At 40.9% G+C, this 22,582-nt stretch overlaps 1 protein-coding gene across 2 annotated transcripts in view; it reads left to right on the top strand.

Moving 5' to 3' along the window:
• LOC122658812 (stromal processing peptidase, chloroplastic-like) overlaps positions 1-22,582 on the top strand; it is a 71,147-nt gene that overhangs the window by 27,157 nt on the left and 21,408 nt on the right. For both annotated transcript variants that reach the window (XM_043853933.1, XM_043853932.1), the window contains 2 exons: positions 13,863-13,983; positions 14,066-14,146. In XM_043853933.1, the coding sequence (XP_043709868.1) occupies positions 13,863-13,983; positions 14,066-14,146 (202 nt within the window). The remainder of the gene's footprint in view (positions 1-13,862; positions 13,984-14,065; positions 14,147-22,582) is intronic.

Raw genomic sequence — 22,582 nt, 5'->3', positions numbered from 1 at the left:
TCTCCTGGTAATCCCTCTTCTTCCGACCTACCTATTGCTCACCGCAAAGGTACTAGGACTTGTACTTTACATCCCATATCTCGTGTTGTTTCTTATAGTTCTCTTTCTCCATCTTTTCGTGCTTTTGTATCTTCTCTTTCTTCTGTTTCGATTCCTAAAACTTGGCAGGAAGCATCTACAGATGGAAAGTGGAAGGCAGCAATGTTGGAAGAAATGAGAGCACTACATAAAAATAATACATGGGAGCTTGTGACTCTTCCTCCGGGAAAGAAACCAGTTGGATGTAGATGGGTCTTCGTGGTCAAACAGAAGGCTGATGGTTCTGTGGATCGATATAAGGCACGTCTGGTTGCAAAGGGGTTCACTCAAACTTATGGAGTTGACTATCAGGAGACCTTTGCACCAGTGGCGAAGCTCAACACTGTCCGGGTGCTATTATCCTGTGCTGTAAATCTTGGGTGGGATCTTCAACAGTTAGATGTAAAGAATGCCTTCCTCCATGGGGAGCTTGAGGAGGAGGTATATATGGACATTCCACCAGGCTTCTCGATGACAGGACCAGGTAAGGTCCGTAGACCAAGCGTGCACTTTATGGGCTGAAACAGTCACCTAGGGCATGGTTTGGCAGATTTCACAAGGTTATGATTTCAGCAGGTTATAGGCAGAGTAATGCTGATCACACTTTGTTTATCAGACGAGTTGGTGACAAGGTAACTCTTCTCATAGTCTATGTGGATGATATTGTGGTCACTGGTAATGATGGTGATGCTATCAGGGATTTGAAGCTCCTCCTTGGCCGTGAGTTTGAGGTCAAAGATCTTGGTCCTCTGAAATATTTTCTAGGGATAGAGAGTTGCTCGCTCTTCAAAGGGCATCTTTCTTTCTCAAAGGAAATATGTCCTTGATCTATTGATCAAACAGGGCTGCTAGGTCATCATCCTTGAGATACTCCTATGGAAGCTACTACAAAACTTAGGGAGAAAGAAGGTGAGCCTGTTGACAAGGGTGTTTACCGGTTAGTGGGCAAGTTAATCTACCTTTCTCACACACGACCGACATTGCGATTCTTTGTGAGTTTGGTGAGCGATTCATGCATGATCCCTATTCCTCTCATATGGATGCAGTCCGTCGTATTTTGAGGTATTTGAAGTCTGCTCCAGGAAAGGGAATCTTTCTATCTCCCACGGGTCACCTTAAGATTGAAGCCTATACTGATGCCGATTCGGCTGGTTCTCCTGACAGGAAATCTATCTCTGGTTACTGTTCCTTTGTTGGTGGGAACCTTGTCACATGGCGTAGCAAGAAGCAGAATGTTGTGGCCAGGTCCAGTGCTGAAGCCGAGTTTCGTGCGATGGCCCAAGGAATTTGTGAACTTCTGTGGCTTAGAGGATTATTACAGGATATCGGTGTTGCTGTCCATCTTCCCATGATGCTTTATTGTGACAATAAAGCAGCCATTAGCATTGCTCATAACCCTGTCCAGCATGATCGTACTAAGCACGTGGAGGTTGACCGACATTTCATCAAGGAGAAGCTTGAGGCCGGCCTCATTTGTGTTCCTTTTGTGAAGTCTACTGATCAACTGGCTGATGTGTTCACTAAGGGACTGAGTAGCAAGCTGTTTCATCCTATCTTAGTCAAGTTGGGCATGCATGATATATATGCTCCAACTTGAGGGGGAGTGTTAGATATATGGCCAGAATACCGTGGGGGTATTCTGCACCTCTTTTCTTTGTTATTTTATTAGTTTTGTATTATGTGGTTTAGTCCCACATTGCTACCATACAGATGTTTACTGTTTTATTACTCTTATAAATAAAGCGTGCTTGGGATGAATAGATCATCCAAGCTTTCCCTAATTTTAAATCTGTCCACAAAAGGTTTCAAGGTTTCCTTGGGGTTTCCATTGTTTTCCAAGAGAAAGCTTTGTAATGTGAAAAGGGCGGCGAAAGCCAAGAGAATGGCCTACTAGACAGTTTTTCGAAAGTTTGGCTTCGTCATCGAGCAAACAAGGAGGTCATAGAGCTATTCTGGTAGCACCATCCAGTGAATGGACAATAAAAGGAAGGGAAAGACCCTCTCAAGGGGGAGATGGCATTGGACAGAAAAGAGCACTCCACTGAGGAGGAGGCGGGCTATAGGTGGGCAGGGTAGAGGTATGGGGGTAGGAGGGGTGGGAGATGAGGGGACAGAAGAGGTAAAGGGGGGGGGGGGAAGCGGCATCCCACCGGAAAACTGGAAGAAGAGGAGGCTGTGAATTCACCTAGAGGGAGGGTGAATAGGTGAAGATAGCGGAATATGCTAAATAATGCAGAATTAAAAAATTATCTTAGTAAAGCAAGTAAAGCAAACAAGCAACAAAGATAACACACAAGATTTATAGTGGTTCGACCAAAATTGCCTACGTCCACTCCTCTCACCTTAGAGAGAATTCCATTAAAAACAAATCTTGAGTATGAGCAAGAGGACTCACCACCACTCTTGATTCTGAGCAAGAGGACTCAACCAATCTTGATTCCGAGTAAGAGGACTCAAACTACTTTTGATTCCAAGCAAGAGGACTCAAACAACCATATAAAATAAAATGTTACTAAAATTAGGATTACCTCAACCTTAGATGTATATGCTACCTTTCACTTTGAAGCTTGAAGCTAATTGAGGTAGAGTAGTCTTGACTCTTGAGTATGTGAGCTTGTGATGCTTTGATGCTTATGATCAATGAATGGCTCACTTTGGCTTTTGCAATTAGAGCTTGTGATGAAGTCTCTTAATGATGATTATCAGTAGTCATTAGAGCCTTAAATAAGTGTGTATTTATAGGCTAAGTAACTCTAATCAATATGAAAACTGTCTTAAGATTGGATAGATTTAGACAGCAATAATCCGGTATACCGTTTCCCAATCCGGTATGCCGGATCACCTAATTTCCTTATTGAAACAAGGTACAACGGTCACATTACAACAGTCATAAAGTGATCCGGTATGCTGGATTATGATCCGGTATGTTGGATTTTGATCCGGCATGCTGGTTCATCAAATTTTTGCTGAAATTTAAGTCCTTTATTGGACTTACTTAGGAGATTCCAAAAGGGTTTAGTTTTGGGGGGGGGGGGGTTCCATACTTGGATGGTCACATGTTTAGGGGTCAAATAGCCACCTAAGGTCATTCTAAATGGTTGTATGTGTGCGTGTGTGCATTACATCAATTATGACTTTAACAAATGAATTTACAACTTAGTACAATTCTAAGTCTTCAAACTTCTTCAAGTCTTGAACTTTACTTCTTTACATGAGTATCTTCAAAGAGAGTTCCTCTCACTTGTCTTGATCTTTGACTTCAAAACTTGTTCTCCATTCTTCTTGATTCTTTGATGTCTTTAAAGAATGGACAAGTTCAATTTGCTTTAAGCATCAATCTCTTGAATTGAGTGCTTCCCCTCACTTGATGCTCTGTTCTTATCTATGCATCTTTTAAACAAGAGTTAGTACAACTAACTTATTTGTTATCATCAAAACCATAATGAGTGATGTGTGGAATTTACCCCAACAATCTCCCCCTTTTTTATGATGACAAATAAATAATATCAAGTGATATAAAGAGACAATATGAAGACAATTTATGTTCAAAAGATGAACTACATAACAACTTTTTCTCCCCATTTCTCTCCCCCTTTGGCATTATCAAAAAGTGGGGATAAAGGGAAATAAAACTTAATAAAATGTGGGTCCCCATTGTGTGTTGGGTCCGTCAATGTTGGTATCATACCTTTCTGTTGGTTTTCAAACCATTTGGTTACCATTCCAATTTGGGTATGATTGGGGGTTCCAAGGTCTTTGGTTTTGGGGTGGTCTTTGCACCTTGGGATGACTTCTCTTATTTTGACCATTGAAATGTCTTCTAGAATGGTGGAAAGGTTGCTTCATGTGATAACATTCCCAGATGGTATGTCCCTTCTTGTTGCAATTATTGCATACAACAATTTGAGGGATATAGGAAGTCTTCCCTTTGGAATTGTGTTTATGAACTTGAGGACTTTTCTTCTTGGAATAACATTCCTCAAGAGAGTGTCCTTTCTTCCTACAGTAATTACAAAATTTATTTTTCCTTGCTCCCTTGCTTGCTATCTTACTTGAACTTGGCTTTTGTTTTGAATTGTTATCCAAACCATAGCCTAACCCTTCTTTATTAAGAAGTGCTTTGGATGCATTTCCAAGTAAGATGTCAAGGGTCTTTTTGCCATTGGTAAAAGATTCTAAGTCTTTACACAATTTCTCTTTTTCTTCTACCAAGTTGTTAACTTGAGAAGTTAGAGTTGTGTTTTGGTCTTTGAGGGTATTTATCTCTTTTAAGAGATTCTTTTTAGTAGTAGCTAGTTCCATACTACTTTGGTAGAGGTCTTCAAAAACTTCTTCCAATTCTAAAAAGTCCTTATCTTTATGAGAAGGAGAAGTGGAGGTTACCTCATTTTCACTTTCTTCATCTTCAATAGCCACAAAAGCAAGGTTGGTTTCTTCTTCTTCTTCTTGAGATGATTCATCATCTTCTTCTTCATCACTTGAGTCAAAGAAATGTTCAGCTTTGTAGGCCTTCTTGTATTTCTTTCTGTTTGGACAAGCTCCTCTGTAGTGTCCTGGTTTCCTACACTCATAGCACACAATATCTTTTAAAGAAGAGTCATTATTTTCTTTAATAGTGTTTTTACTTTTTTGGTCTCTTGAAAATCTCTTCTTGTTGAATGTAGCTTTTCCTTTGTTCTTCAGGAATTTTGAGAACTTCTTTGAGAGATATTCAATCTCGTCATCGGATAGTTCTTCTTCATCGTCACTGATTTCATATGATTTGAACGCTACAATCTTCTTCTCCGGTTCTTTTGGTTCAACCTCCTTGGTGTCCAGTTTGAGTTCCATTTCATGGGTTTGGAGTGATCCCAACAATTCATCTAAATTCAGCTTGTCGATGTCCTTGGACTCTTTGATTGCTGTAGTCTTGGGTCTCCATTCCTTTGAGAGGGATCTCAAAATCTTTCGAACGTTTTCACCATTGGAGTAGACCTTCCCTAAACCTTTCAACTTGTTCACAATGTTAGTAAAGCGAGTGAACATAGCATATATGTCTTCATCATTTTTCATTTTAAATAATTCATATTCATTTACTAGCATATCAATCTTAGATTGCTTAACTTCTGAAGTTCCTTCATAAGTAACAGCAAACTTATCAAACATCTCATTGGCGGAGTCACACGTACAAGTTCTATTGTACTCTTTTCTCCTAGAGCACACTGAATGTAACTTATAGCTACATAATTAAGTTGGACTTTTGCTTTGTCAGCTGGAGTCCATTGTCCTCTGGGTTTGTCTATATTATTTGGTCCATTCTCAATGACTTCCCATGCGTCAATGTTATTAACACAAACGAAGTTCTTAAAGCGATTCTTCCAATAGGAAAATCCTTCACCTTCAAAGAAATGGGGTCGGGTAATATTATATCCTTCAACCTTACGATTGACAGAGGATCCCATGGTCTTTAACTCTTAATTAGATTGAAACAATCAAGGTCTTGAGCTCCTGCTCTGATACCAAATGTGAATTCACCTAGAGGGGGGTGAATAGGTGAAGATAGCGGAATATGCTAAATAATGCGGAATTAAAAAATTATCTAAGTAAAGCAAGTAAAGCAAACAAGCAACAAAGATAACACACAAGATTTATAGTGGTTCGGCCAAAATTGCCTACGTCCACTCCTCTCACCTTAGAGAGAATTCCACTAAAAACAAATCTTGAGTATGAGCAAGAGAACTCGTACAAATCTTGATTAAGAGCAAGAGGACTCACCACCACTCTTGATTCCGAGCAAGAGGACTCAACCAATCTTGATTCCGAGCAAGAGGACTCAAACTACTCTTGATTTCGAGCAAGAGGACTTAAACAACCATATAAAATAAAATGTTACTAAGATTAGGATTACCTCAACCTTAGATGTGTATGCTATCTTTCACTTTGAAACTTGAAGCTAATTGAGGTAGAGTAGTCTTGAGTGTGTGAGCTTGTGATGCTTTGATGCTTATGATCAATGAATGGCTCACTTTGGCTTTTGCAATTAAAGCTTGTGATGAAGTCTCTTAATGATGATTATTAGTAGTCATTAGAGCCTTAAACAATTGTGTATTTATAGGCTAGGTAGCTCTAATTAATATGGAAACTGTCTTAAGATCGGATAGATTTAGACAGCAATATTCCGGTATGCCGTTTCCCAATCCGGTATGCCTGATCACCTAATTTCCTTATTGAAACAAGGTACAACGGTCATATTACAACAGTCATAAAGTGATCCGGTATGCTGGATTGTGATCCGGCATGCTGGTTCATCAAATTTGCTGAAATTGAAGTCCTTTATTGGACTTACTTGGGAGATTCCAAAAGGGTTTGGTTTGGGGGGGGGGGGTTCCATTCTTGGATGGTCACATGTTTAGGGGTCAAATAGCCACCTAAGGTCATTCTAAATGGATGTATGCGTGCATGTGTGCAGTACATCAATTGTGACTTTAACAAATGAATTTACAACTTAATACAATTGTAAGTCTTCAAACTTCTTCAAGTCTTGAACTTTACTTCTTTACATAAGTATCTTCAAAGAGAGTTCCTCTCACTTATCTTGATCTTTGACTTCAAAACTTGTTCTCCATTCTTCATGATTCATTGATGTCTTTAAAGAATGGACAAGCTCAAGTTGCTTTGAGCATCAATCTCTTGAATTGAGTGCTCCCCCTCACTTAATGCCCTGCTCTTATCTATGCATCTTTTAGACAAGAGTTAGTACAACTAACTTATTTGTTATCATCAAAACCGTAATGGGTGATGTGTGGAATTTACCCCAACAGAGGCCTACCCTCAGGCCGGTCAAGGATGTCGTAGGTCAGCCGAGGGCATTACCATCGATCCTAATCAAATTGACTAATAGGACTCTTAATCAATCTAATCATTCTCTTTTTTTTTGGGTGAATAAATATATTACCAAACCCAGGAGGGGGCAGGAAAAGAGGGGAAGAGAAATACAAAGGGGAAAAAAGAGGGGGGGAAGAAACAACAAGCCAACCTACGCCGAGGTGGAAGGAAATAAAATAGACAAATCAAGACCCCATGAGACTGCAATATGCCTGATCCTAGGGGAATCCAAAACCGGACGAAGACGGGTACAACTGAGTTTAGAAGAGACATCGAAGGAGATGGCTTTCCAAATCAGATCATAAGAACGAGAGTTGGAAATATGGTAGATAGCAGCTCTAAAGACCAGCTTACCAATGGTGTCGCATATAGGGTACCCAAAAAAGTCATGTCCAACCAAAGCCATTTTCGCTCAAAGGGTAAAGGTCTCCTATTTTGGGGCCATATCAAGGAGAGAGTTTTTTTTTCCAAATGATAGAGGTAAAAGAGCAAGCAAAGAAAAGGTGGGGAGTGTCCTCAATACCATTCCAACAAAGTGCTCAAGCAGGGGGGACAGGGATGTTTCGGTGAAGCAGGAAGGCTTGGGTTGGGAGGCAAAGGCAAAGGGATCTCCAGGCTGTGAAGCTATGGCAAGGTATATGGCCTTTGAACCAGATAAGTTTGTGCCAGGGGACGGTGGGAGCAGGCTCACGAACAAAGTTCCAGGCAGAGCTAGTGCTAAAGAGGCCATTGAGGGAAGGCAGCCAAAGGATCTTGTCCGCATGGGGGGGGGAGGGGGAAGAGCTGGCCAAATCTGAGAGACTATAATGGGATTAAGGTGGGGGGGGGGGACCAGGAGCCTAAGGAAATGAGGGAGGATAGAGAGGAATCTTTGGGAAGACCAGAAGAGTAGACCATCCTGGGGCCAAGGACACAATAAAGAACTCCAAGAGGATGCCAAGGGTCAAGCCAGAGGGAAGTGGTGGTGCCATCAACAATAGAGGAAGAGATACCACGAAGGGCAAGGGGGCAGAGGGCAAGGATCTTGCGCCAGATTCAGGAAGAGTCGGAGGAAATGGCAACAGTCTAGATGGAGTCAGACTTGAGAAGGTGGGAGAAGACCCAATTGACCCAGATGGAATCCTAGCGGGAGGAGAATGCCTGCGGTATTAGAATCACGGATTCGCCGGATTCCCAGACCTCCCTCGGATTTGGGGAGACAAATAGACTTCCAGCTAGTAGGATGGAGGAATCTTGATGAATCATTCCCTTTCTAGAGGAAAGCGCAAAAGAGGTGCTCCATGGTCTAGATGGTGGCTTTGGGCAAGCCAAAGATGGACAGAACGGATACAAACAAGATGACCAACATAGGATAGGAGTTTTCTTTTCCATAGCTGGAGGCGCTTGCGGATATTATTCAGCATAGGAGCACAATGGTGGTTAGAAAGCCTTGCTGGGATGAGGGAGAGACTGAGATATTTAACTGGGAGGGAGCCAATGGAGAACCCAGTCACAAAAGGGAATCTTTATCAGAGTCGGGGATGCCAGAGAGAGAGATTTTGGATTTGATGAGATTAATCCGGAGACTCGAGAGCGACTCAAAGAGGTGGAGGGAATCCATGATTGCGGAAATAGAAGAATGAGAGGCCTTTGAGAAGATCATCAAATCATCCGCAAAGGCCAGATGGTTAAGGTTGATATGCTTGCATTTGGGAATAGGAGAGATGAGATGAAGATCCGTTTTGGATTGAAGACTTCTAGAGAAAACTTCCAAAGCGAGGGAGAACAGGAAGGGGGGGAGGGGGCAACCTTGGCGAATGCCCTCTTTGGAGTGGAAGAACCCCGACTGGAGAGCTATTGACAAGGACGGAGAAGGAGAGGGAGGAGATGCAGGCATATATCCAACGGACGAAGGCAAGGGGAAAGCCCATTTGAGAAAGCACATCGTAGATGAAATCCTAGCGGAGGGAGTCAAAAGCTTTATGAAGGTCAATTTTCAAAAGGGTAGCCGGAGAGTGGGGTTTATGGTCAAATCCTTACAAGATTTCAGAGCAGAGGATGATGTTGTCCGCAATGCTTCTTCCAGAAATGAAGGCGGATTGGTTGGGGCTGACCAGGGAGGGAATCACAGCTTTTATTCTATTGGCAAGCATCTCGGCAATGAACTTGTATAAGAGGTTATAGAGGGATATAGGTCTAAAATCAGATAGAGAGGTGGCTCCATCTTTTTTAGGGATGAGGCAGATGAAGGTCTGATTGACCTGAGCCAGCTGGCTGGGCTTGAAGAAGAAGCTACGAATGGCTTTGGAACGGTCTCCTTTAATAGAATCCCAGCAGCTCAGAAAGAAACCCATGCTGAACCCGTCAGGGCTAGGGGCTTTGTTGGATTTGCGAGAGAGGATTGCCTTAGAGATCTTATCATCGGAGGGGACGGCAAGGAGGGAATCCGCAAGGAGAGGGGGAATGAACTTGTTAATGAGGCCAGGAGGGAGGGGAAAAGGGGAAAGGGGGAAAAGGGGGGAGGATTGAACAGGTTGGAGAAGAAAGATATGGTTGCCTATTTGATATCGTGGACCGAGGATAAGGGAGTGCCATCAGGGGAATGCAAGAGGGTGATGGAATTAGAGTTGAGTCTAGCTTTCAAAGATCTATGGAAGTAGGCAGAATTGGAGTCTCCCACCTCCAACAACTTAATGCGGGATTTTTGGCTCAAGAAGCTTTCCTCAAGGAAGGAGAGGGAGGAGAGCTCCTCTGAGTGCTGCTTCTCCTCCAGGGCAAGCTCCGGGTTGAGGGAGTCAGATTGAAGTCTGGACTGGAGAATGGAGAGATTGGATCTGCAAGAGGAAGAATTGATGTTACAAAAGGTGGAGAGATTCCAGCTTTTGAGGGCTGACTTGGTGTGACGAAGTTTCCTGGCAAGGGCAATGAGAGGGAGGGAGGGGGAGGAGAACGGGATGCGCCAAGCTTTCAAGACAGTGGTGGCAGGGGCAATCAGTCTCTTATATTGACTTAAAGTAAATAGACACAAAACAAAACTCTGAAAAGCTATTTAGTATCCTAATCTAACTCAAAACACTTAATTACTAACTCCATGCACTAGCTTCATCCCACTTTACAGGCTTGTAATTATGCCCGTCATAATGAAGCCCAAGAAAATAATAGGCCCAACCTATAATATAACTACTTAGCTTTTTTCAGCCCATTGACTTTCACCAACATCTTTTGGGCCTTGTAGACTTATGTCTAGGCCTACATGCGGGATCATGTTGACCCAACCAGTCTAACTGATGTAGATCAAAACCTGAAGAAGATGCAAAAACACTGTTCACGTGAACAGTGTCACAGCCCCTTAATTTGGCTTGGTGAGATAATTACTAGAAGAAGCCGTGGGGGCAGTTTTGTCAATGTCTTAGTCTTTTAAACTGAACCGATGGAGACAACTTAAGGGGTGGGGACCACAGACTATGGAGTTCGGCTGCTCCTATTAAGCCATCTAAAGTGGGGTCCACATGATTCAGTTGAAGAGATTTGAAGGCTTTAGAATCAATTAGTATTTAGTAGTGTCTATTTTCATGTCAATCCTAGTTACTATTTTATTTCAGTCAAGTTAATTAGGAAAGTTTCTATTTTTCTTAGATTGAAGTTAATTAGTTAAGTTTCTATTTTCTTCTTTCTTGGGGAGCAAGCTTTGCCCTCCATATATTTGTAATGGCATTTAGAAGCGCCCAACATTTGATTATGATGAATGAAAATATTGCTTTGCTTTGCTGCAAGTGTGATTTCTTCTCAACTTGAGTGATTGACTTCAAGGGCTGAAGGAGCCTGGCTGAGAGAGCCTAATCTATCTATCCCCCGACCTTCTATTTTCTATTTCTCCATGTTCTCTGCCTCTCCATCAATCCCTGACTGCTGCTGTGTACTACTCCAATCATTGAGAAGACCATCCAAGTGCTACTGCTGCTGTGTCATTGTGACTACTCCAATCATTGAGAAGACCATCCAAGTGCTACTGCTGCTGCAGTTCTTCAATTAAGGATCGAGCCATTTTGTTGCTGCCCAGTTGTCTTCCAGATCTGGTACTGGGATTTGTGAAGTTCATATCTCTGCAAACAACCATCAGCTTTAGTTGATCTTTGGAGCATACAACCTTCCCGCCATCACCTCCATCGATCCTCACTTCCACCCTCACTCCGGGCCAACTTCCATAATCTTCGTACTTCCTATTTTCATCCCCAGCCTTCCATCTCCATATTCCACCATTTGAACTGACCCAAATCTGCAAATCAAACTCCCCATACCAAGTCTCACACTCAGTTACTGCAGAGAGCACCAACAACCTATTGTGGAAGGTTTTCTCCTAACCTTCTATTTTGGCGAGTCCTTGATAACTTCACATCAAGCCATCGGAAGTGAACAGAATTTTGAAGGCAGCCTCTCTCTATCATTCTCTACCTTCGATCCAAAAGGGGTATCCATCAGTTGGCTGGTTTGGCTAAAACCCTAACCTTTTTATTCTGCCCTTGTTTCTAATTTGGTGTTATTGCTATTTTGATGATCTGCTACAACCTGTAATCGATCCTACTGTAGTGTGGTTCTTAACTGAACCTCTTCTACATTACTAACTCAACTGCATCATAATGTTTCCTTGATTTCTATTAAAGGATCCACCAATATTTGCCACCTCTGGATTGATCATTGGGCTACCATCAAAATTTTGCTTTACCCAATGTTAAGGAATGGGGGTCTCCAATGATGCTGAACTTGTGGGCTGCGACTTGTGGAGGGAACTACTTTCTTCCAATGTCTAATAATATAGTCAATTGAAATTCCACAGAAATTCAGAGTCCTAAATTAGATTAACTCAGTAGTATCTTGAATAGATTTTACTCATCTTCTGAACATTCTATTGTGCCTGTCTATAGTTGTCCAGTTGACAAGATGCCCAGACATATCCAAGGTGAATGGCGCCCAGAGCAGTTTTAGTCCAAATATGGGGAAAATAAAAAGGGCGTACCCAACGCACGAGGCTTCCACCACTGCGGGGTCTGGGAAGGGTTGTAATGTACACAGCCTTACCCTTGCTTTTGCAGAGAGGCTGTTTTAAGGGGAAAATAAGAGAAATAAGAACTCATACCTGGAACTAGAATCAACACATGGAATGGGGAATATTTTCCTCAAATATTGCACTCGCATTGGGTCACCAAGCAAGCAAAGTGCCACATCTCTTGAAGTGATCTTACTTCAACAGTTCAACAATTGCTTGAATGCTCTTCTACATTGATGCCTTTTGACCCTATTCTGTAATGTTTCTGTACAACACTGTTAATAAAATATTTTTAGTCCAAACTATATATCAGGGCTGAAGAAGCACTATGTTAGTCTTTTCATTATTAAGTTTTGTAACAACTGATGTCGGACAGGTGTGAACCTGTGTGATCCTGCAGGATATGGACCTAGTATGTAACCCAGGAATGATTAAAGAGTCAAGAGAAAGCAGCAAGAATATAATCTACAATAAGAAACAACATAAACAGTAGCAAATGCTTGAAAGCCAACAAGCCGAAAAATTCTTGCAGGAAACCATTAAAAAGGCTCCCACGATTATTTTTACCTCTACTATGGATCTGAGTCTCTTTAATTTATTCCTAATTAGACCATGGCACCTATTATGCTCCAATTACAATTTAATTACTCTTATGAGTGGTAGGTCCTTACCTAAAGGAATATCTACTTAAGAAATAGACTCTAATAAATGGAATTCCTAATCAAACTGAACTTCTTAAACTATAAATCTCGCCACACTCACACTGAATATAAATTGGGCATATGTTTCCTAATTGGGGCAGCAAAATAAAGTTGCACAAAAGTTTACAACCTGCCAAAAATAGCACTAAAGAGAAGGGATGCAGATAAAACACAGAAGTGGGCTAATTTTTGTGGAAATTAGCCTTGGGTTTGGTTCTATACATGTTGGGCCTATGGTACTAGATGCTGAACTATAAGTACTAGATTATGAACTATGTAAAAATCCTCCTTGAATGAGAAACCTGAAAACCAGGTAAAAACACAATTTTCGATTTCAGAAAATTAATGACCTTAAATCAGAAATGAGAGAATGATATTTTATCAAGAATAATCATATAACTGCAAGAATATCAAACCAAAATCAGATATCAGAAATTAGATCAGAACTGGAGATTATGAGAAAATTGACTCATAGTTGGACTTTTAGAAATCGATGGCAGAAACTTAATGGATTAGAACAGTAATAACAGGAACTGTTCATTCATCTTACCTATTTTTTAAGCCCATTAAAGTGGCCTATTATAATAAAATCCCGTTGGACCACCGTCCAACATGTATAGAACCTACCCAAGGCTTTATTTCCACTCAAATAAGCCCACTTCTGTTTGTTATCTGCATCAAGAAGTGATGAAAATAGCCCATGCAGTGGTTTTTTATTTATTTATTTATTTATTTTTTGGTGGGGGGAGAGGGTAATTGAGGTCTATACAATGATGTTAGGGTGTACGCAGTGTATGAGGTTCCTGCCACTGTGGGGTCTGGGGGGGTCATAATGTACGCAGCCTTACCACCGCTTTGCTGTTTCCTGACTCGAACCTGCGACCACTAGGAGTCCATACAATGACTGCAAATCACAAAGTTTCTCATGTTGTTCCATGCGTGCATGATCTCCCTTGAATTATGGAGTTTCTGAGGAAGAGGCATCATTGTTTGAAGCTTGAAACATCCTCCATCAGCAGTGAGGTAAACTGTAAACCATGGTACAGAATGATCTCCAGGGCTGTACAAGCTTCCATCTATGATGATTAGCCTTCTGTTTGTTTTTCGGCAACATCTTTTTTCAGAAGGTCAATGCTGAAGTTTGTTTTTATGTTTTGATTGAATATGGAAAATTTCTCCTTGATTTTTTGGCACAGGCTTTTTACTACAGTCAGGGATTCTCTTGGACTGACATATGATGTATCCTTTGAATTGAATCTTTTTGATCGGCTGAAGCTTGGGTGGTATGTGATCTCAGTAACGTCAACTCCTGGCAAGGTCTGTTTTCGTTCATTGTGCTTTTTGCATGTAATTTCTGTTTCCATCAATTTCTCACAGCACCAATATTTCTAACTTTCAGGTGCATAAAGCTGTAGATGCTTGCAAGAATGTACTTAGAGGTTTGCACAGCAACAAGATTGCTGAAAGAGAGCTGGATAGGGTTAGTTGTTTCTGTCCTCCTACCGTGTCTTTTTGTTATGGAACTCGGATTTAGCTACTTTTTGGTTAGAGTTTAGTTCAAGCAAAAGAAAATTTAATTGTGGTGATTGTGTTTCATCAAGACTAGATCGTGGGTACTTTTCTACACAGATGCTAATGGATATCTGGCCAGTATAAAAGTTAGTCTCTCAATTGGGGGTTCTTAGCCTCATTAGTTTTATTTTTTATTTTTTTTTATCCTTATTATTTCTAACCATTTAGAATCCATCTAAAGTATACCATCCTGGCTTTGCTTAGACTAAGGCTGTGTTTGGTAACGTTCTTCGTCAGGAACGGTTATTTTTTCCGAGAAACGTGTTTTTCTATTCTTGGCCTAGAACGGTGTTCTTTGTTTGTAATTGACCGTTTGGCAAATCCGTTCCAGAAGTGTTCTGAGAATAGTTGTTGGTAAAACCATAGGTCAGAAAGAGAAAATAAAAGAATGGAATGGCTTATTTTATTGATAGGTAAGCCCCTCTATTTATAATAGAGGGGAAATTACAAATAGTCTAAGCTAGGCGATGTGGGACTAAACCCACATAGCCGACATAAGCTAAATACATTTAATAACATAAAAATACCCCAAAAGGACCAGAATACCCCCACGGTATTCTAGAGTACATATATTCTAACACTCCCCCTCAAGCTGGATTATACAAATATTACAAAAAGAAGATCCAACTTGGACTAAAGAAAAAAAGAACTCCATAACAATGCTAACACTCCCCCTCAAGTTGGCGCATACAAGATACTAATGCCCAACTTGAATAAAATGGGAAATGATAAGTTGTAGCAGAATCCAGCTTCAAGATGAATGCAACTCCCAAATAAACCTTCAAAAACTTGTAAAATTAGATCTTCAAAACTTGGGTAGACTTGATCATTAGACTTTCACCAATCTTCAGCAGCTGTCCAGTGATGAATCTCGCACTGATAATCTTGAAGATAAGTAACTAGGGTAGCGAGCAGATGAATCAGGCAACAGTAAAGATCAAGGAGAGGAAAAAAACAACCCAACTGTAGAACCTCATATAGGCAGGTAATACCAAACATCTTCAAAGCTTTAAGACCAACCTCCCCCTTACGACAAACTCAACCCAATAACAAAGTAGATACCCATTGGCAATGGTAAAACCTTTGACCTTCTATGTTTTGCACCTAGTGTTCCTGCATGTTCTGCTTTCTACAATGGCTGCAGGTATACTGTATATAATCCCCCCCTCACGTGCAGTGCACGTAGACATAAGAGAGATGATGTAAGAGATGGGGCAAAACATAATATTCCAGAATCTTCCAAGAGCTGCCAAGGGTAATGGAAAAAAAAGAAATAGCAAAGAAGAGAACACCATGAACTTCCAAGGTGGTTATAGGTTATGCCAAAGGTATGTTTTGGGAGGTGGTGAAGGGAAAAAAGCAATGGAATAATGAAGTACGGAGTACATAATGCAACACATAAATCTCCAACCATCTTCAAACGATCAAACAAACACTTTAATGGAAACTCCTGCAGGGGAGAAACTCGTAACTCCAATATTCAAATCTGATAAGTACAAAGATCTGATTTGAAGTAAGGAAAGGCTCCAGTCTTCAAGGCTTGATCAATCTTCAAACAAGGAGGAACAATTGTGCGAAAAACTCCAAGGTATAAACGCCCACATGCTAAACAGTACTAACGAAGATATCTGGACAGAAATGAATGGATGTAGCCTCAACAAAACTGGATCAGTTCTGAATCAGTAACAATGCTAGGATTCAAGCTCCAGAGTGTGCCGGATATGAACCAGAAAAGCTCCACATAACTGAATAGGTTCGTAGGTGCAGCCAATAACCATAGTTGTCACGGCGTCACGGCGATCCAAGTCGGTGGAGGGGTGTCACGTCGATATATCGACATGTCGCCTACCATGGCGAGCATGTCGACCATGTTTTATTTTTTATTTTCTCTATTTTTAATGTTTTAATAGATGTATACTCAAGCCATGTTTTATTTTTTCTCTATTGTTTCTCAAGTTTTAAGAAAAAAATTCAGAAATCGAAGAAGAAATCGAAAGAAATCGAAGAGGGAAAGAAGACAGGAAGAAGAAATCGAAGAAGAAATCAAAGAGGGAAAGAAGAAATCGAAGAGGGAAAGAGGGACAGGAAGAAGAAATCAAAGAGGGACGCCATGGCGTAGGTCGCCATGCAGCCCTCTCCAACGCCAGGACGCCATGGCGTCGTGACAACTATGCCAATAACCGTGGAACACACTGTTGTAGTCCCAAATAAGCTGATCTCCAGGGTAGTAGATTCGAGTCTTCCATCACGAAAGAAATTCGATCTCCAATAATAGGAAACTCAGACACAATAATAGGGCAGCAGTATTCCACATAAAGGCAGCAGTAACATATCAATCAGTCATGCTTACAGAAGCCAATCAATAATACCAGCCAGGTAGGTAGTAATGCTCAAAATAACCAGCAAATATAAGATAAATAACCAGACAAATCCATAGGTATTTGAAGCAACCAACCATATAGGAACAAGTAAGAAAAATAGGTTGATAATTGGAGAAACCAAGCCATAAAAATGAACCTGAATTTGTCCAAAAAGAATTGATGAATGATGTTGAAATATGGGCTGAATACTCCTCTAATGGTTATTAAACTCTCCTAAAAAAATAAGCAATAGTGGACTGCCCTAACCCTTAGATCGATTATAGGCAGGGTTTCGTAAAAAACCCTGAAAGGGAAGATCGATTGTAGGGAAGGGGGCTTCAACATAAGTGTTGATGACTTGTCAAAGGTTATGTCTTCTGGTAATAGATGCTGACCACAATTGCTGTAATGGATCTCCAGTTCGAATAACCCATCTCCTTGGTAATTGAGACTTGATTCTTCAAGTGGGAGAAACACCAAAACTGCAGAAAAAGTAGGGCAGCAGCTATCATGTGCAACAGACCTTCTTCAAGCCAGGAATGGTTGAAGTAGAATGTCCTTGATGGTAGAAACACCTCAAAAAAATTCCAATAGCAGCAATCAACCCTAACCCTAAAATCGATATTTGTCAGGGTTTAGAAAAAAACCCTGAAAAGAAGGATCGATTGGGGTTAGGGGTCTTCAAACACTTTGAAAGAGGCTAAAACTGAGGTCGAGTGATCCTTGTAGTTGGAGTAATCATCCCTCCAAAAGGCAGCCAAAACTAAAACCTGTAACCCTAATGTCGATTTGAGTCAGGGTTTTAACAAACCAAAAATAGCAGGTTGAGAAGGTTTTGCTGTAGGTACAAATCCAGCCATCAGATAGTGTCCAAACTGAGGTCGATTAAGGCTGGTAGTAGTAGTAGGAAATTATCCCTGAAAAATTAGTTGCATATGACAAGGGAAGCCCCAAAATCGATTGGAGTCAGGGTTTTCGGTGAGATCAATTTGGGTATGGAGGCTTGAAAACTTAATAAAAGATGGAGAGAAAGAAAAATGGGAAGTAAGGCTTTGGAATAGGGCAGAATAGGGCTGGAAAAGGCTGCATTATACAAATATTAAAGAAAGAAGATCCAGGTTGGACTAAAGAAAAAAAGAACTCCATAACAATGCTAACAATAGTTTTGGAACAGCTATTGCGTTTATTAAACCTATTCTTACTCATTTACTAGTAGTTACAGTAATGCCATTACCTTCATTACTGTAATGTCCCAAACCCGGATAGGGTCTTAGACACCACTCTCACAAGCGTCAACCCATAAGGTTACAATCTTACATTAATAGCTATAAATAAATCCCAGTCTCGCTTACAACATAGCGGAAACATTAGATATTGAATAGTAGTTCAAGTCAAATGTATACATTGGTGGCAATTATCTACAAAGGTGTACAACAAAAATCTTGTTCATGTCGTACATATAATTATATACATCTCATAAACATTTGTAATTGGCTCGTGATTGTATGTTTCCTTCCCCCCCCCTCTTTTCTCTCCCTTTGGTAATGAATTTTTTTATTCATAAAAAAAAAACATTATACATTCTAAAATAACATTGGTCTCAAAATATCCCTCAAGACTCTAAACTTAAACTTTGGATTTGTATAAGCCTTCACATCTGACTCGTCATCTGAAAAATATCAACATATATAGGGTGAGGTTACGCCTAGTGAGGTACACATGATCTTATAGACTTAATGTCACACCCCGGCTCGGTTAATAAAGGCATGGTGTGACTGGATACCAACCGACTTCCAAACAACAACCAGGATTGCTAGTACAGTACTCCTATTCACAATTTATCACAATACAGTAATCAAATGCAGCAGAAAAGAAGTAATTAATAATAATAACAATAATAAAAAGAAGTCTAAGTAATAAACATATTATATTGATAAACTTGCATTTACATTGTGCAATTCTTCAAAAGTAAATACAAGCTCAAAAGTGTAAAGAAGCCACTATATGCCTATCTATAGCAAAAGTATAATATAAACACAAAAAGAAATATAGCCTAGTCCATCAGGCCACATCATAGAAATGCGCACTAATCGCGCACAAATGAAGCATCATGCACTTCGAGCTCCTGCACCGCTTAGTCACTACCGGTGTTGAAGTTCAAAGCTGCAACAACTCCCAATCTTGGTTCCTTGCAACCAGCTATACCTTCTGAAAAAGGGGGAATTCCACGGGAATGAGCTCTACTGAGCCCAATAAGGGGAAACATACAAATATATACAAATAGTCCATGATGCATGTCTCAAGTCTAATCATGTAACTAACAACAGATCTAGGTCTCATGAGTTTAAATGCTACTGTAACAGGTATAATATTCTCAATTCCGGAATTACACATCGGACCCTAGGAATACCACTCTGCTATGGGGGAGACCTGCCTATACCAGAATTACACATCGGTCCCCAGCAAACCCCCAAAGTTAATCCTACTGTACATCCCATTCTGGAATCATCCCTTCGGACCTACTATAGGTTATCCAACACCTCACTCCTATTGGTAAGGGTTATAGCATTGGGTTTATGATATCCTAGCCATATGCACCTTCTAACATGTATGCCATGAAATTTTATAGTAATTAGAATATCAAATCAGTTCCAACATCATCTTTCCAATCTCATACATCATATAATCTCATCACATCATTCATAATAATTATGCATATGCATTAGGGAATGCATCCTAACATCATGCAAACATCTAATGCATAAAAGATAAACTAAACTATATGAACATAACTCTGATATGATGTATGTATAAGTGCAACAAGCATAAATAGAAGAATAATAACAAATACTCTCAAAATAAGGTCAAATCCCACTTACATTGAGTTGGACAATTGTCAATGCCAAAGCAGATCCAACTCACAATTTAACCTCACCAACAGAAGGTTTACAGTCTAGTTTTCTAACATAAAACATGAATTAGGTCAAGTAATAAACCCAGGCCAAAGTCCCAACCTTTTAGGGAAAAATTGGAGGCAGTAGGGGAAGACCGGATGGAGGCTGTTCCAAGGACCGGTTGACTGGTTGGATGGCTATACCTACATCTGGTGGCTGAAACAGTATAGGGGTTTGGGGTGCACTTTCATGGATCTTGCCATGCACAACCTTAAAACCAAAAATTTGCTCAGGGGAGATGAAGAACACATCTATTGGGTCAATTCAACCCAAATGCATGTTGGGTTTAATGTTTTTACAACCACTTACCTAAATTCCTAAGCTTGGGCTGAGATGACTCATGAACTCAACTGAAACCAAAGAAGGAAGAGAGAAATTGGGAAATCTCAGAATGGTTTGACAGCTTACCAAGTATGTGGAATGGGGGAGATGGTAGCAGCCCAACAAATCAACCCTTTCCTAGAGCTCCTCCTTCCAAGATCTAAGTGTTTCAAGCCCTTTTTCCCCTTTCCTTCTTTCTCAAGAGCAGAAATCGATTTATCTTTAGATAGGAAATGAATTCCTAAAACTAAGTATTGGTTATATAGTTAAGTTATTAAGGTTTGTTTGGTTTGGCTAAAAATAGAATTAGTTTGGAAAATTGATTCTCCAACCTAATTAAATGACAATTAACCCCATAAGGACTTATAGTTAAGTCCCGGGAATGATGTCCCGCAACATAATTGTTAACCCGGTCGTGAAGGTACACGTGCAGCTCGCCCCAAACGGGGTATGTGAATCCCACAGGAGAAAATTTAGTTTTCAGGCAATAATACGCAAATAAAACATTAGTTCTATATATATAATAACAGTTTCTTACCTATGATCCGGCCTAAGAGATTGATAGGTTTGTATGCACTCCTCTCAGCATACCTCGCATGCAAAACTTACATGCATGGTGCCGCCAGGTTCCTTTGATTCAATATTGGCAAGTTGGATTGGCTCTTCCGAATCCTCCATTGGTGAATCGAGGGATTGGTCCAAATTCTCAATCGTTAGATCCACAACATTGAGGCAAACATGGTTGCTGAACCTGGACTTGAAAGTACACAAGTTTAGTGAGACCATGTTTTAGAGGCGGATTTCACACTTAAGCATTCAAAAGAACAATAAATGGAACGAGGACATAAAAGGCATTTCATAAAACTTCACTTTTTATTTAATTAGGTAAGGTGTTGGCTACTTAGTGAACTACCATAGTGCACAAACAGTTGAGTCTGGTAATCTACTACAAACATTCACAGGCACTATAGCCCAACACTATAGATGTGCTCTATTCGCATGTGTCCAGACACCGTAGCCCTGGGGAAGACACCTGATCTATATAAACATCATAATAGGCGTCCTCTACTCCCTATGTCCAGGCACCGTAGCCTTGGGAGAGGACCCCTCGTCTATTAAGTAGCATACTAATATAGACGGTGCTCCCATGTATCCAGGCTACTGAAGTCCTGGGGGAGGAACCGTCATCTAATAAACATCATACTAGACATGTCTACTCCCATGTGTCCAGTCACCAGAGCCCTGGGGAAGGACAAGCTCTAATTACATTGTAGGCTACATCTACACCTTGTTCCAAGCAACCGAAGTTCTGTGGCCGATATGGTCGTACACATCATAAGGCCCTCATCCAGTTCATAACCCTTACTGGAAAGGGGTGGTAGCCACGGGGGTATATGAACACAATTACCATAACCATGCATACATACTTCTGTTTTCTTTCTTTCCTTTTCGTTTTCTTTCTATCCATTTCATTTTTTACCTTCACTTGACATGACATATAGAATCATTCTCATACATTGATCATCATATTGCACACATCAGATTTCATACCACAATCATTTTTTTTTTTTAAATAAAAAATTCAATACCAAAACCCCAAAGGCTGGGGAGGAAGAAAGGGGGGATACACAAGGGAAAGAGAAGGGGGAGGGGAACTATACAAAACACAAGCCACAGGCCTATGGAGCCTGGCTAGGAGAACGAAAGAGAGAAGAATCTAAGCCCCAGGTAACAACAATGTGCCTGTTCCTTGGGGAGTCTATCAGAAATCTATGGGGAAGCATATGAAGTCTAGAGCTAACATAAAAAAAGATGCCTTTCCAAATCACGTCAATGGAGCAGGAGTTGGAAGTCCATATACGAAGATTGTGCTCTATCCAGATGTGTGAGATAGCAGCCCCGAACACAAGCTTGCCAACAGTGTCACAAATAGAGCTACCAGAAAAGGACATATCAAGCCAAAGCCACTCCTAGGCGAAGGGAAGGGGCCGTCTGCTCCGGGGCCAAATAGACTGCAAAGCTTTTTTCCAGATAGAGGAGGCTAGGGGGAAGAGTAAAGAAAAGGTGATCAACATCCTCAAAACTGATTAAACCACATCAAGTCATCAAAGGATGAGCTCCCCCCACCTCCCTCCTCTGACCACCACTCCCTCCTCCACCACCTCTCCCACCACCATAAACTCCTGGCTTCTCGTCACTACTACACCCACCGCCACCACTACCTCCAGCACCCAAACAACCACCATCCCCACATCCCCTGCCACCTTCAAAACCATCCCCTCCCCTGGACCAATTTCATGGTCATCCCTGCTATCTCATCCATCCTCATCCTCGAGTTCTGGTCTCTCCCTCCATTATATTAAACCATATTTCGAAGATGGTGCTTCATTCGCCTTATGCCCCAGCAATCTCCTCTCTCCAGAAATTTCAAAATGGCAGGTCGTGCCTTGTGGGTCACTTCTTTGGTTCGAGACCTTCGTTCAACACTGTCAAAGACTCCCTCACTAAGCAATGGAAAGCTCAAGGTTCTTTAGATATTTTCCTGCTCAACAGCGCTGTCTTCGTCTTCAAGTTCTTTTCTGATGAAACCAAGGCCAGAGCTCTAGACGGTGCTCCTTGGCTTGTTGGCCCCATACCAATCTTCCTTCGCCAGTGGGATCCCTACATCTAGCTCCACAAGGTCGACTTCAGCTCCATACCCTTGTGGAT

The sequence above is a fragment of the Telopea speciosissima genome, chromosome 4 (genome assembly GCF_018873765.1).
Source record: "Telopea speciosissima isolate NSW1024214 ecotype Mountain lineage chromosome 4, Tspe_v1, whole genome shotgun sequence".
In the NCBI taxonomy this organism is placed as follows: domain Eukaryota; kingdom Viridiplantae; phylum Streptophyta; class Magnoliopsida; order Proteales; family Proteaceae; genus Telopea; species Telopea speciosissima.
The sequence above is the reverse complement of the archived record's forward strand: the minus strand, read 5'-3'. Positions and strand labels throughout refer to the sequence as shown.